General features: G+C 46.7%; 6 protein-coding genes across 6 annotated transcripts; 3 read left to right on the forward strand and 3 right to left on the reverse strand.

The window, feature by feature from the left end:
• Nucleotides 1-46: 46 nt before the first annotated feature.
• GL50803_007422 (uncharacterized protein) lies at nucleotides 47-1,915 on the reverse strand (the record flags this gene model as incomplete). The annotated part of the gene is made up of 1 exon (XM_001704271.1): nucleotides 47-1,915. The coding sequence occupies one exon, from the start codon at nucleotides 1,913-1,915 to the stop codon at nucleotides 47-49; it is 1,869 nt and encodes a 622-aa protein (XP_001704323.1).
• Nucleotides 1,916-1,948: 33 nt separating this feature from the next.
• On the forward strand, nucleotides 1,949-5,356 carry GL50803_0061706 (uncharacterized protein; the record flags this gene model as incomplete). Its single annotated transcript, XM_038046294.1, has 1 exon — nucleotides 1,949-5,356. One exon carries the CDS (start codon nucleotides 1,949-1,951, stop codon nucleotides 5,354-5,356), a length of 3,408 nt encoding a protein of 1,135 aa, XP_037901636.1.
• A 196-nt stretch (nucleotides 5,357-5,552) lies between these two features.
• Nucleotides 5,553-6,095, forward strand: GL50803_00112885 (Adenine phosphoribosyltransferase; the record flags this gene model as incomplete). The annotated part of the gene is made up of 1 exon (XM_001704269.1): nucleotides 5,553-6,095. One exon carries the CDS (start codon nucleotides 5,553-5,555, stop codon nucleotides 6,093-6,095), a length of 543 nt encoding a protein of 180 aa, XP_001704321.1.
• Nucleotides 6,096-6,101: 6 nt separating this feature from the next.
• On the reverse strand, nucleotides 6,102-7,952 carry GL50803_006000 (Amino acid transporter family; the record flags this gene model as incomplete). The annotated part of the gene is made up of 1 exon (XM_001704268.1): nucleotides 6,102-7,952. One exon carries the CDS (start codon nucleotides 7,950-7,952, stop codon nucleotides 6,102-6,104), a length of 1,851 nt encoding a protein of 616 aa, XP_001704320.1.
• Nucleotides 7,953-7,979: 27 nt separating this feature from the next.
• On the reverse strand, nucleotides 7,980-9,551 carry GL50803_005999 (Kinase, NEK; the record flags this gene model as incomplete). The annotated part of the gene is made up of 1 exon (XM_001704266.1): nucleotides 7,980-9,551. One exon carries the CDS (start codon nucleotides 9,549-9,551, stop codon nucleotides 7,980-7,982), a length of 1,572 nt encoding a protein of 523 aa, XP_001704318.1.
• A 29-nt stretch (nucleotides 9,552-9,580) lies between these two features.
• On the forward strand, nucleotides 9,581-11,119 carry GL50803_0014083 (Sin-like protein; the record flags this gene model as incomplete). Its single annotated transcript, XM_001704265.1, has 1 exon — nucleotides 9,581-11,119. The coding sequence occupies one exon, from the start codon at nucleotides 9,581-9,583 to the stop codon at nucleotides 11,117-11,119; it is 1,539 nt and encodes a 512-aa protein (XP_001704317.1).
• Nucleotides 11,120-11,121: the final 2 nt, after the last annotated feature.

Raw genomic sequence — 11,121 nt, forward strand, 5'->3', positions numbered from 1 at the left:
TTACTTCAAGAGGGCACACGTGTAGATAGGTCTATGCGGTATAGACCTATGCGGTAATTCTGCTGATTTTTGACGCACTGTCCTGTAGGCAGCGGTAGTGTTTAGTAATTAGATTGAGATAATAACGCTTTGATGTGTGTACATCGACAACTAGCAGACGCTGCCTGACCATAAAGTCAAGCAAGTCTGAAGAGGTTGCAGGAGCCAAGCCAAATCGTTCTGTTAGTTCATCGGCAGTCACATAAGGGTGGGGCTTGTTTGGTTGTGGGTTTTCGGCCCTCACCTTCGTCCATGCATTGTAGAGCACATTGATTACAATGAAGTGAATTACGTTTGTTAGACGCACCGCCTTTTCCACGAAATACCACGTGTCATTGATGCGCCATGGTACAAACATCGGGAACCGGTGGTATGGGATCTTTTCGCTTGTGCCCTTCTTGCACTCGTCATCCGCTAGTTTTACTGCTTTATAGAATGCGTCCACAGCAACAGGGTACACAGGTCGGGCATGATTTAAGAGGGAAAAGATCTCATCGGCTGGGATTACCTTGAACTTTGCTGCGGAGTGAAAAGGAGACGTAAGACTGTAATTTAGTAGCAGAGATGGAAGGCTCTTAGTAATTGTCTCTATGGTTAGCGAGCATGCGGACAGAGTTAGGGGAATGTTAACGTTCTGCAATCCAGCAATGTACATTTGCAGCGGAAAATTTGGAGCTTCAATTGACGTCATTGAACTGTAGGACGACACGTATCTGTCTATATAGGAGGAGATAATGTATGCTGGGGACTTGCCCTTAAGCTCAACCAGGGCGGTATTTGTAACATGAGGAATACCTATGATCTCCTCCAGTGAATCTTTATAGTCAGCATTGGTGAAGAACTCCTCTGCGGATGGAAGAAGAGTCTGAAGGGAGCTTGCTTCAGTAGATTTTAGGCCATTAACTTCTTTCTCAAGTACAGATGAAACCACAGGCGTGCTCTTGCAATCAATCTCATTAGACGCCTTCAGGAACAAAAGCATAAGCTTATTCGTGGACACAAGAAGGTCATTAGACTCCCTTAGTCGACTGACTGTCAGTGGTTTAGAAAACTCCTTCAGGCAATCTTCTGGAAGAAGAGCAGACAGGAGGGAAGTCTGCTCAGGAACAGAATTATGATCTAGTTGTGCCAGTATCGGATGACTTACAGGCTGAGTAGAGCCAGGAAATTGATTTTCGGACTGGCCTTTTTGTTTGCAGATACTATGCTCACGTGGAGCAAATATAGCCACTGAAAGCATATCGTTACTAGAGCTTGCGAAAGTACCTCCTGTTTGTATCACCGATGAGCCTTCTTGATCATCACAGATGATTTTGGGTGATATATTGTTAGATTCTCCAAGAGTCTCGATGGGCATTTGCTTTGGCTCCTGCACTGGCTTTGGAGGCACAAAATTCATTACTGAAACAGTCATTTGCCGAGCCTCCAAGAGTCCCGTCAAAGACGCCAATAGCAAGTCGTGATCCTCCTTAGCCGTTCGCAGATCGGCCTGGTGCTTCTTTGACGTGTTTGCAAACGTTATCTTAATGACCTGGTCACTAACCGTGGTGACCAGGTTATTGTTTGACCTGTCGTTCTTGTCTGAAGAGGTAGGAGTTATCTCAATGGTTAGAGCGTTCTTTTGCGGAGCTCCCGCATTATATGATTCAATGTCTATAAGGTCCATGTAAAGATTATGCTCAGGTGACTGCTGAGAGAAGAAGTAAATTGCTTTTCTTGTAAGAACAACACGAGGATTGTGGGCCTGCTCGCGGTCGTAATAGACAGTCTTGCTATCACCGATGGTGATCGGGTTGTCTGTGGAAAAGACAATCGCCTCGTCCGAAGGAATAGAAGCGCCATTCCCCTCCTCTTGCACTTTAAACAACGCGTGCATTTTTTAATTAGCCTAGGCGGTTGCAAAATCTGTATGAGCTCCTTGAGCAATCGCCCATCGGCCTTCGGGCGCACGAAGGAAAAACGGGCGGTAAACGACAGCCTCTCCATTTACTTGGAGGACCAGACGCACCCGACGCTCCTTGTTAACCCGCAGAAGAAGGTACAGAAGGTCTCTACAAAGCGGGCAGACATCCCCTCTTACAGAGAAATTCAAACGTATAGGCCGCCAAATGCGCCGAGCCGTGCTTTATCCAAGCCCAAGAAGTCATCTTCTACCCAGAAGTCAAATAGTCCGGCCGCCATCTATTCTAAATCTGCATCTACAGGACGAAGAGGGCCATTTACACGGAGGGCCTCAGGAAGGAGAACTCAGAGTACCAATGGAAATAGATTAGTAATAGGAAGGAGCGACGATAACGGCTTTCAGAGGACAAGGTCCCCAGCTGCCCGTGCAAGTACATCACCGTATTACTTGCGTGACTCTGTAGATACTTTAGCAACGTCCCCAGGGATCGATGGGCCTTTCTCAGTGCAATCTGCTGCTGCCTTGATTCAGAATGATAAGAGTGAAATAGACATAGACCCCAACATTTTTGGATATCATGAGCCGAGACGCGCCAGCAGAAGCACACTCAGAAATGATACTAAAGCAATAAGAACCAATGGGTTATTCCACGTACCGTTGCCATCTCAGCAGCCGCCAAATCGAAGTAACTCCGGGTATGAGAGCACCCTCTCACATCGCATGTACTCTCCCATCGCGCCACATCACCACTCAACTACTGACTCGAGCATGTCACGTTCTGGCTCTCAACTTGGGCATCATCCCAAGTCAACGATCAAGACAGACGATATTAGAGAGCGGGTTAGACTCCAGCAGAATGCAGCCCAGGCACTCCTACGTGACTATGTCTTTCTTGTGGGCTATAACCCGAAGTATCTTAGCAAGTCCATGTTGGCAGACGGCTATCAAGAGGCAAGAGAGATAGGAGAGGGACATCTCCACGGAGAAGAGCTTATTAAGAAGGAGAAGAAACTCCTTGGAAATATCATTGGAGATATCGTGCATTTACGTAGCGGCGGGCACTCTGGGACAGGGCCACACATGATCATGCCAAGCTTGCACGGAGATACATACACAACTATGAGCACTGCAGAACATCTTCCACCTATAGACGAAGAGGATTTGCAAATAGACGATGTTATAGGCGTCAGTAAGGATGATAAGGGATTGCAAGGTGATGCCGCTAATATGGTGGACGCCTCTGTACTGACAGACATTGAGCGTATAAGCTGTGTTCACAATGAGATAGTCCATACGAAAGATGAATCAACACAAAACAATCCGGAAGGATCGGTCTCTCCTCAACCGACACACCATAATTATAAAAGTCCAGGATTCCTTAAACCGTCTCACCCTAGCACGCTTCATATCAAGATAGACAGTCCTGATCATCTAGATGCTAGTGAAAGCCAGGGGCGTACTCAGATATCGGTCATAACAGAGCCAGAAGTGAGTGAGACGCTCTCACAAAATCCTACCCTGTTAATTAGACCAGTGACAGAGAACAACGACCCATCAACAAAGGACCTGCATAATATTCTTGATAAGGCAGTGCACAATGACGCGCTTAAACAGGCACGAAGAGAGTCACGGTCGGCCAAACCTCCCACGACAGCGTCGTTATACACAAAAGATGACACTCCTGGTCGCACACATCGCGTGACAACTAGCGCTCGCACTCCAACGCGAGAGAGATGTGATTTTGCATATCACATTCCAGCTCTATCAGGTGTGCACTGCAGCAGGCCAGATCGCAGTGCGCCCAAGACACCCAATAGGCGTGTAAGCGATAATATCAACGCCTACGTAATAGATAAGCGCCAGGAACCATTAGTGCATGAAATAAGTGACGGAAGCAGTGGTATTTCCGGCATTGACGGGGAGATAAACGGCGAGAAGGCCCACGCATCCATAGAGACTTCAAACCAGCCCAGACGCAATATTTCCTCCGGCAATCGGCCTATCAGAGCCATGCAAACCAATAGTGCAATCAATACTCCCGTTGGAATGGTTAGAACTCATGGGCTGGAATCATCCCCTACGCCTCTTCATCAAAACTGCTCCTTATGCTATGAACCCCTTTGTGTCAAGCCCAATGCTAGGGATAAAACGTCTAAATCGTCTACTGATAGGTTTAAAACCGTAAGAGATAGCGACTTAATGAACACTATTTGCACCACATGCTATCCTAAATTTCTTAATTCTGTCATACACTTGCCATTGAACGATAAAGAATGCAGTACCAACACCCATCTTCCTCCACATTTTGGCCACAGTTTTGGTGATTTAGAAGATTTTCCTGCGGATTTAATAACGACCTGCAGATTTAGTAATAGCACTCCAGGAGCTATTATAAATTTAGAAGCCTGTAAAGCATGCCCTCATTACAAGCAAACAATGGAAAATCCACATTCAAAGGCTACGATGGAAAAATTGGCAGATACCCTTCGTTCAATAGAATTTCATACCAGACTAGATGATGGTAGCAGCATAGCATATTTTAATACCAACGTTCCTAGCACAGAGAGTGATCCTTGTGCCCATGAGGCTTTTGGACGTGGAGCAGTTCCCACATATGACACAGATAATAAGGAAAAGCTTGTCACAAATAATTTTGGTGCACTACAGATAGACGTCGTCGATGATCACACAGCCATGCATGACATTTCTGTGGCTATGCAGAACTGGGGCATCACTGGGACGGTGGACAGTTCGTGTAACAGACCACGCACAGATTTAAGATATGCGTGTCCCTTTTTAACTGTTTCCAATATATTTAGTTTTCGCATGACTCACAAAGAGCCGCATGAACCACCTAAGCCTTATTCCATGGTCAGTTCGTGTCCAGAAAACGTGCTAATAGTCACTCCCATTGAATGGCCACCTGGAGAAGGGTCTCCGGAACCGGAATTACCTAGCGTAGCTCTCCCTCAGACGAATCCTAATTGTTCTTCTGACAAAAGTACAATAGACTTTGGGATGGGTACTTCTCACAGTGCCTATCCAAATAAGTCCACGCGGAAGTCTCAAAAGATCCATACAAATGTAATAGATGTTACACATACCTATGACTACAACGTTATCAGGAACCCCGGAACGGCTCTTACTCAAGACGAGCAGACTGAAGTGGTTTTGAACTGTGTTTCTGAGGCCGTGCAGACAGCAAAGATAGATCAATTGTTAGGTGGTCTGTCTGAGCATAGCCTGGTGGACAAAATAAATAGTAAGGATATTAAGAAGCGAGTGAAAAAGTATCTAGACTTGTTAGACTTAAAGGTACCCGTCTGCACAAGCAAGGACCCTACTAGATGCCTTTGCCGCATATGTGTCACCACTAAGGAAACGGTGAGGGAAGTCAAGATAAAGCATAAATAATCAGATTGTTTAGTCTGTTCTTAGCGCACCTGTGATAAAGTGTGTTAAATTATTTACTGTAGAAAGTGCCTAATGCTATTCTTTTGATAGTGGATACATTCAGTAATGCGATGCTGGCTATAAAGTCATTTTTTAGATCTTTCTTCTGCCTTCTTCAGTTATCATTTTTACAGGAGCATTGTTTTTTTGAGCTTTAATGACCATGTCCGTCGCTGACGCTCACGCCCTCATTAAGACCATCCCCGATTTCCCAACGAAGGGTATCGCGTTCAAAGACCTCAGCGACATTCTTTCCACTCCAGCTGCTCTTGATGCGGTAAGGAAAGAGGTGACGGCGCACTACAAGGACGTTCCGATCACGAAAGTCGTTGGAATCGAGTCTCGAGGCTTTATCCTTGGGGGGATTGTTGCAAACTCCCTTGGCGTCGGGTTTGTAGCTCTGCGAAAGGCGGGCAAGCTCCCTGGAGATGTCTGTAAGTGCACCTTTGATATGGAGTATCAGAAGGGGGTGACCATTGAGGTCCAGAAGCGTCAGCTTGGCCCACATGATGTCGTGCTCCTTCACGACGATGTGCTTGCAACCGGCGGGACGCTTCTCGCCGCCATCGAGCTTTGCGAGACTGCAGGAGTGAAGCCTGAGAACATTTACATCAACGTTCTCTATGAAATCGAGGCCCTTAAGGGTCGTGAAAAGGTGGGGCAGAAGTGCACCCGTCTCTTCTCTGTCATCAGAGAGTAAACGGGCCTAGAGTACTGAGGCAAAGTCTAGGATATTGATGACCAGGGACTCTGTGCATATCCCGATAGCGACAATCAAAATAGAATAGAAGATGCCTCGCCGAAAGGGGGTCATCTTCATTAGCAGACGTTGGCGGGTCTCTTCCGTCTGCTTGGACAGCTCCAGTTCTACTTGATCATCTATAGGTGCCATGCACTCAATTGGTTGAAGCAGCTCGTTGCGCTTCAGCACAGATACCGGCGCCAGGAGTGGGACAGTGTCACTCTCCTCGGTGGTTCCGTCACAGGACGTCTGTTGATGCGTAGCAGAGACAAAGTGGAGCGAGTACTCTTTGTGCCGATGATAGCTTGATGATGAGGCATGAAGTCCCGCAGTATGTACAAAGCTCGGGGCTCGACTTCGGGACCCAGCCTTTTGTTGAGGCGGGGCTACCTCACAGTGTTGCACCCCAAGGAAGGCCGTTGTGGTCACATCTCGAATGTCGTCAACGTCTGTTTGCGGTTGTAACAGGATGTTTAGTCGGTCAATAATCGGAGACCGAGCCTTAAGCTTGGGGAGCTTGTGCCACAAAAGGATAGGAACAACAAAGTATATGAGGACCCCGCATATAGATCCGAAAAGCCCAAATATGGAGGCTATATTATCGTAGAGTGCAGCCAGAGCAAATGCTAAAAGTGCAAATGCAACAGAAAAGCCAGCATAAGCCAGGTAATTCAAGAACTTGCGTTTTGGATTCAGCTGGCAATATGCGATAAGGGAGACTTTGAGGGGGTATTGAATGAGAGGATACGCAATGCAGACCATAAGGCCGTATGCAATCCCGACAATAGTCAAATAAATATCCTTTCCGCAAACCTTAAACGAGTAGAGGATGTTGGTGGAGACGTCGTGTCCGTAGAGTAGAGCGCCAAAGCAGCCCATCAACATGTACATTAAAAAGCAGAAAGCGTAGGCGTAATAAATGGATCTGCGGATAGAGCGTAGCCGCTGATCATTGGACCCATGAAGTTCGTAGAGGATTGGTGGAGCGCCCGCATGAATGCTGAAGCTCCCCATCAGCATAGGAATGTAAGATATGCCAAAGATGGCTCCCATAACCGGTGCAGAGATGTGTGCTGACCCCACCAGCTGTTCCCTAGGCCATAGTGGCGGCTGTGGACGTACTCCTGGTACATACTCAATATTCTGAAATAGGCAGATTTGGCCATGTCGCAAAAACGAAGCAATGTAGTACAAAATAACAGAGAAGACTGTTAGTATAATGAGCCCTAGCCCAGCAGATGCTATTGTCCCTAGGACTTTGACATTTCTTAATAGTGAAAGAGGAAACATGACCCCAAAGGTAAGTCCTGCCTTCAGTACCAAATAAGGATCAAATGAAAGGCCTTCTAAAGAAGATGGAAAGAATGTTGTTAGGAGTGTATGAAAGCTTTGCGCAGAGATGATAATGTAAGAGACTAAGAAGCCATAGTTGTTCAAAATCAGAGCTGCATCAATACATACTGCAAGCCGAGGTCCAAGGACCTTCCGCGTCACTTGCTTGAAGGTTTGCGCATTGGTATAGTAGCAGGCATTGACAACCTGGAGCATCAAGACAAGTGCAATGATAAGGACAAGGGTTATTACAATTGTCGACAAAACCAGGCCTAGACGGACAGAGACATATGGAATAGACAGAAGTGAACCACCAATCATCTGAGTAATAAATGTGAAACCGTTGGTACGGACTGCGCGCCGCGGAGCCTCAACCGCTGGAAGCTCTATGGCAGGAATATCATCAGAGGGATACCCATCATCCAAAACTGTATCTGTAGTACAGGACACAGTACCTTGGTTGAGGCCCTCCGAGCCAATCATTTTAATCGGTTAATTATTTACCTCACCCTATTCAAAGACAGCACTCCCCAAAAGCTCTTTGTACCAGTCGTCACTGAAAACGCGGCAGTTCTCCCCAACACAAAGGAGCTGTTCGCGTTTGAGAAGCTCGGCACAATCCCTATGACCCAGATGGTCTGCCAGATCACAAGCACGCATAGAGCTCTTTGTCATTATACCCATCTCCAGTCGCAGCAGGCTAACACACTCTACATGATTCTCACGCACAGCATACATGAGGGCTGTCCATCCCTTCATTGAAACAACCCCTGCCTCCCTTATGAGCTTCCTCACACATTCAGCGTGACCCATGGAAGCCGCGATCATTAGGGCAGTCATGCCGTGCATCCCATATACGCAATTAGCTTCGGCGTCCAAGTATTCGTCTATATATGCGGGCTTATTCAAAAGGGCTATCTTCATGAGATTGGTATAAGTAGACACACGCCTAATGTGAGGTCGTGGTCCTAGTTGCAAACATGCCCCTACCGTATCCAGGTATTTCACGAGGATTTCAATATATTCCATATTGCCCTTTTGGATTGCAAGATCCAGAGCAGAGTGGTTACACACATCTCGCTCTGTCAGAAGCTCACTAAGGTGTTCATGAATTCCGTCTATCATGTCTGCATTGATGGATGAAATCAAGGTAGGAGACTCGGCCAAAGAAGGCGAGCTCGATGCTATTTCCTCGGTTGTTTTCTCAATAAAAAGAAGTGCGTCTGCAGACGATATCCGAACAGGAGCGTTAATATTCAAACACTGCTCAATAAAGCTCCGTAATCTATCTGTAAAGTCTTTCTCTCCCGAGAAGGATAAATGAGCCAATAAATGGTTATCTACTGATACCTTTTCAGGTCTACCCCTCAGTAAGGCTAGTGCAATGATGCCTAGAGCCCATGTATCTCCTTTGGGATTGAAATCTTTCCCCAGCGCGGCCTCTGGAGCCAGAAAAGCAGATGTGGAGAGAATGGTTTGTTGGTCACGCAGCTGATCAATAAAGGAATTCATGCCATAGTCAAGCAGTACCGCATTGCCGTCACAAAACCCCACATTTTCTAACTTTAGATCCCCGTGGATATAACCATTGAATGGAGCTCTCTTTCTCGCAGCATTGGGAGAGGGTAGCTCGGTAGTCCGTACCTTCGAATGTAAATACAGTAATCCCCTGCAAATGTCATAGAGAACTTTCCAAACCTCTCCCTCGGTGAACGAGGTCCCCGCTCTTCGGTGATCACTGAGTTTGCTTAGCAGCGTGCTTTCACAACGAGGCGTTTCAATGTAGAAGGCTCGGATGTCAGGATTGTATTCATAATGATTAATCGCAATAAGATTGGGGGCTGAGAGCTTTGCAAGCTCTTCAAGCTCTTTCTTCAGCAAACCTATTTTGGCGTCCGTGCAGAAGTGGACGTCGATCTCCTTTATGCACACAGACACTCCATCTCTTTTTCTGATGGCTGTGCTTACCGTTCCAAATGTTCCTGTGCCCAGGTACTGTATTTGCTCATAGCTACTTGCTAGTAACGCTGGAAAGACCTCAGGTGCATAGTCAATGGCGGCGTTCGTGCTAGAATTTGGCATTTTTAAAGAGAGGTTTTTTGAAGAATACAATGGACTTAACGGAGAAGGACGATTGTCCAGAAGGCACCGACTCAATAGTTGAGGAGCTGGACGTCTTTCTCTCCCAGGAGTATGCCAATAATCTTTATATTCTGCAGTATCCACTACGGCCCACGTGGAGGCTCTATAACTGGAGCAGCATGAGTAGCGTCACATTCCATCCGTCCATTAATCACGTAGAGATGCAGCTACCCTTACAGTCTGGTCAAGACGACGCTCCAGACTATTCTAGTATAGATGAACTGGAGGGCAAAGACGCCTATCTGACCCTTAGTGGCGTGCCAGTGAATGAGCACGGGCCCTATGCTGTAGGGGCCATCCAGACATACGAAGGTGCGAGAATTCTGGTGCTCCACCCGGTGGTAGCACACCTAATGGTTGCTGCTCACCAGAAATCGCTGGACGAACCATCGGATATGCACCCACCTCAACCTAATTCTGGAGATGAAATGATGAATCCGAGGGCCATAAATGATGTGGGAACTCTTTCATACACACAGGGTGTCACGCTGCGGCACTTTGACCAGACGAGCATCTCATCCAGGGAGCTATTTGCAAAGCTTCATGACACTGAGCATCTGTATATCCAAAACTCTAATCACTCTATCACAAACCCAGTTTACAGTAAAGCTCCCCGTTTGGTCTCCTACACCGTCGATAGAAATAAATACATCAACTCATTCTCAATTGTAGAAATTCAGGAGCGGGAACGAGCAATCCAGTTGGTAGATAAGCTCAAGACCATCCTCGACCCTAAGAGGCGCATGGACTACTGCATCCGCGAATTTCGTATTGTCAGCTTCAAGAGCCTGCGTCAGGTTGCCCAGATACCGGGAAGAGAACCTCCTTCTCATGAGCTTATCTATAACACATTAGTCTCTAGGACTGTTTTTATCCACGGCTGGTTTGCAATCAAAAGCGAATTTGTGGTCACAGGCTCTCTCGTACCGTTTCTTGACTACTTGCTGTTACTTCTAGGGCTCAATACAACGGGTCTATCTGATGAAAACTCCCTTTTACATGTGATCATGCAACTAAAGAAGACGATTTCTGACATGCAAGAGCAGAACAAAGCATACCTGGGCCTTTTAAGCAGCATAGAGAAGCAGCAGGAACAGATTGGACGCCAGGTTCTCCAAGCATGTATGAAAGATGAAGTCAAGATGTGTAAGATTTCCCGGAAGGCATTTACTAAAGAGACAGGCCTCCCAGCGAACAATATCCTCCTTATGTTTCGAGAGACAGGACTCTTGATCCCTGACAAGGAAAGCTCCGACAACGATACATGGACGTTCAAGAAGGAGAAGCAAAAGGATTTGGGCGATCTCCCTGTTTCTGATGCAGAGCGCGAGGTTGCCAAATGGATTGATGCTACCCCTACGATTATCAATGCAATGAACTGTGCACGAAAAATGAATAAGCTGCGAAAAATGCAAGATCAGGGGCTCGTGCGGGACACGTTGACAGATGTGAGCGAGCTTCCCAAGGATGTACTGGAGCAGCTTTACCAGAAGTACCACATAGAATAAGC

This window comes from Giardia intestinalis, chromosome 1 (genome assembly GCF_000002435.2).
Source record: "Giardia intestinalis strain WB C6 chromosome 1, whole genome shotgun sequence".
Taxonomy (NCBI): Eukaryota; Fornicata; order Diplomonadida; family Hexamitidae; genus Giardia; species Giardia duodenalis.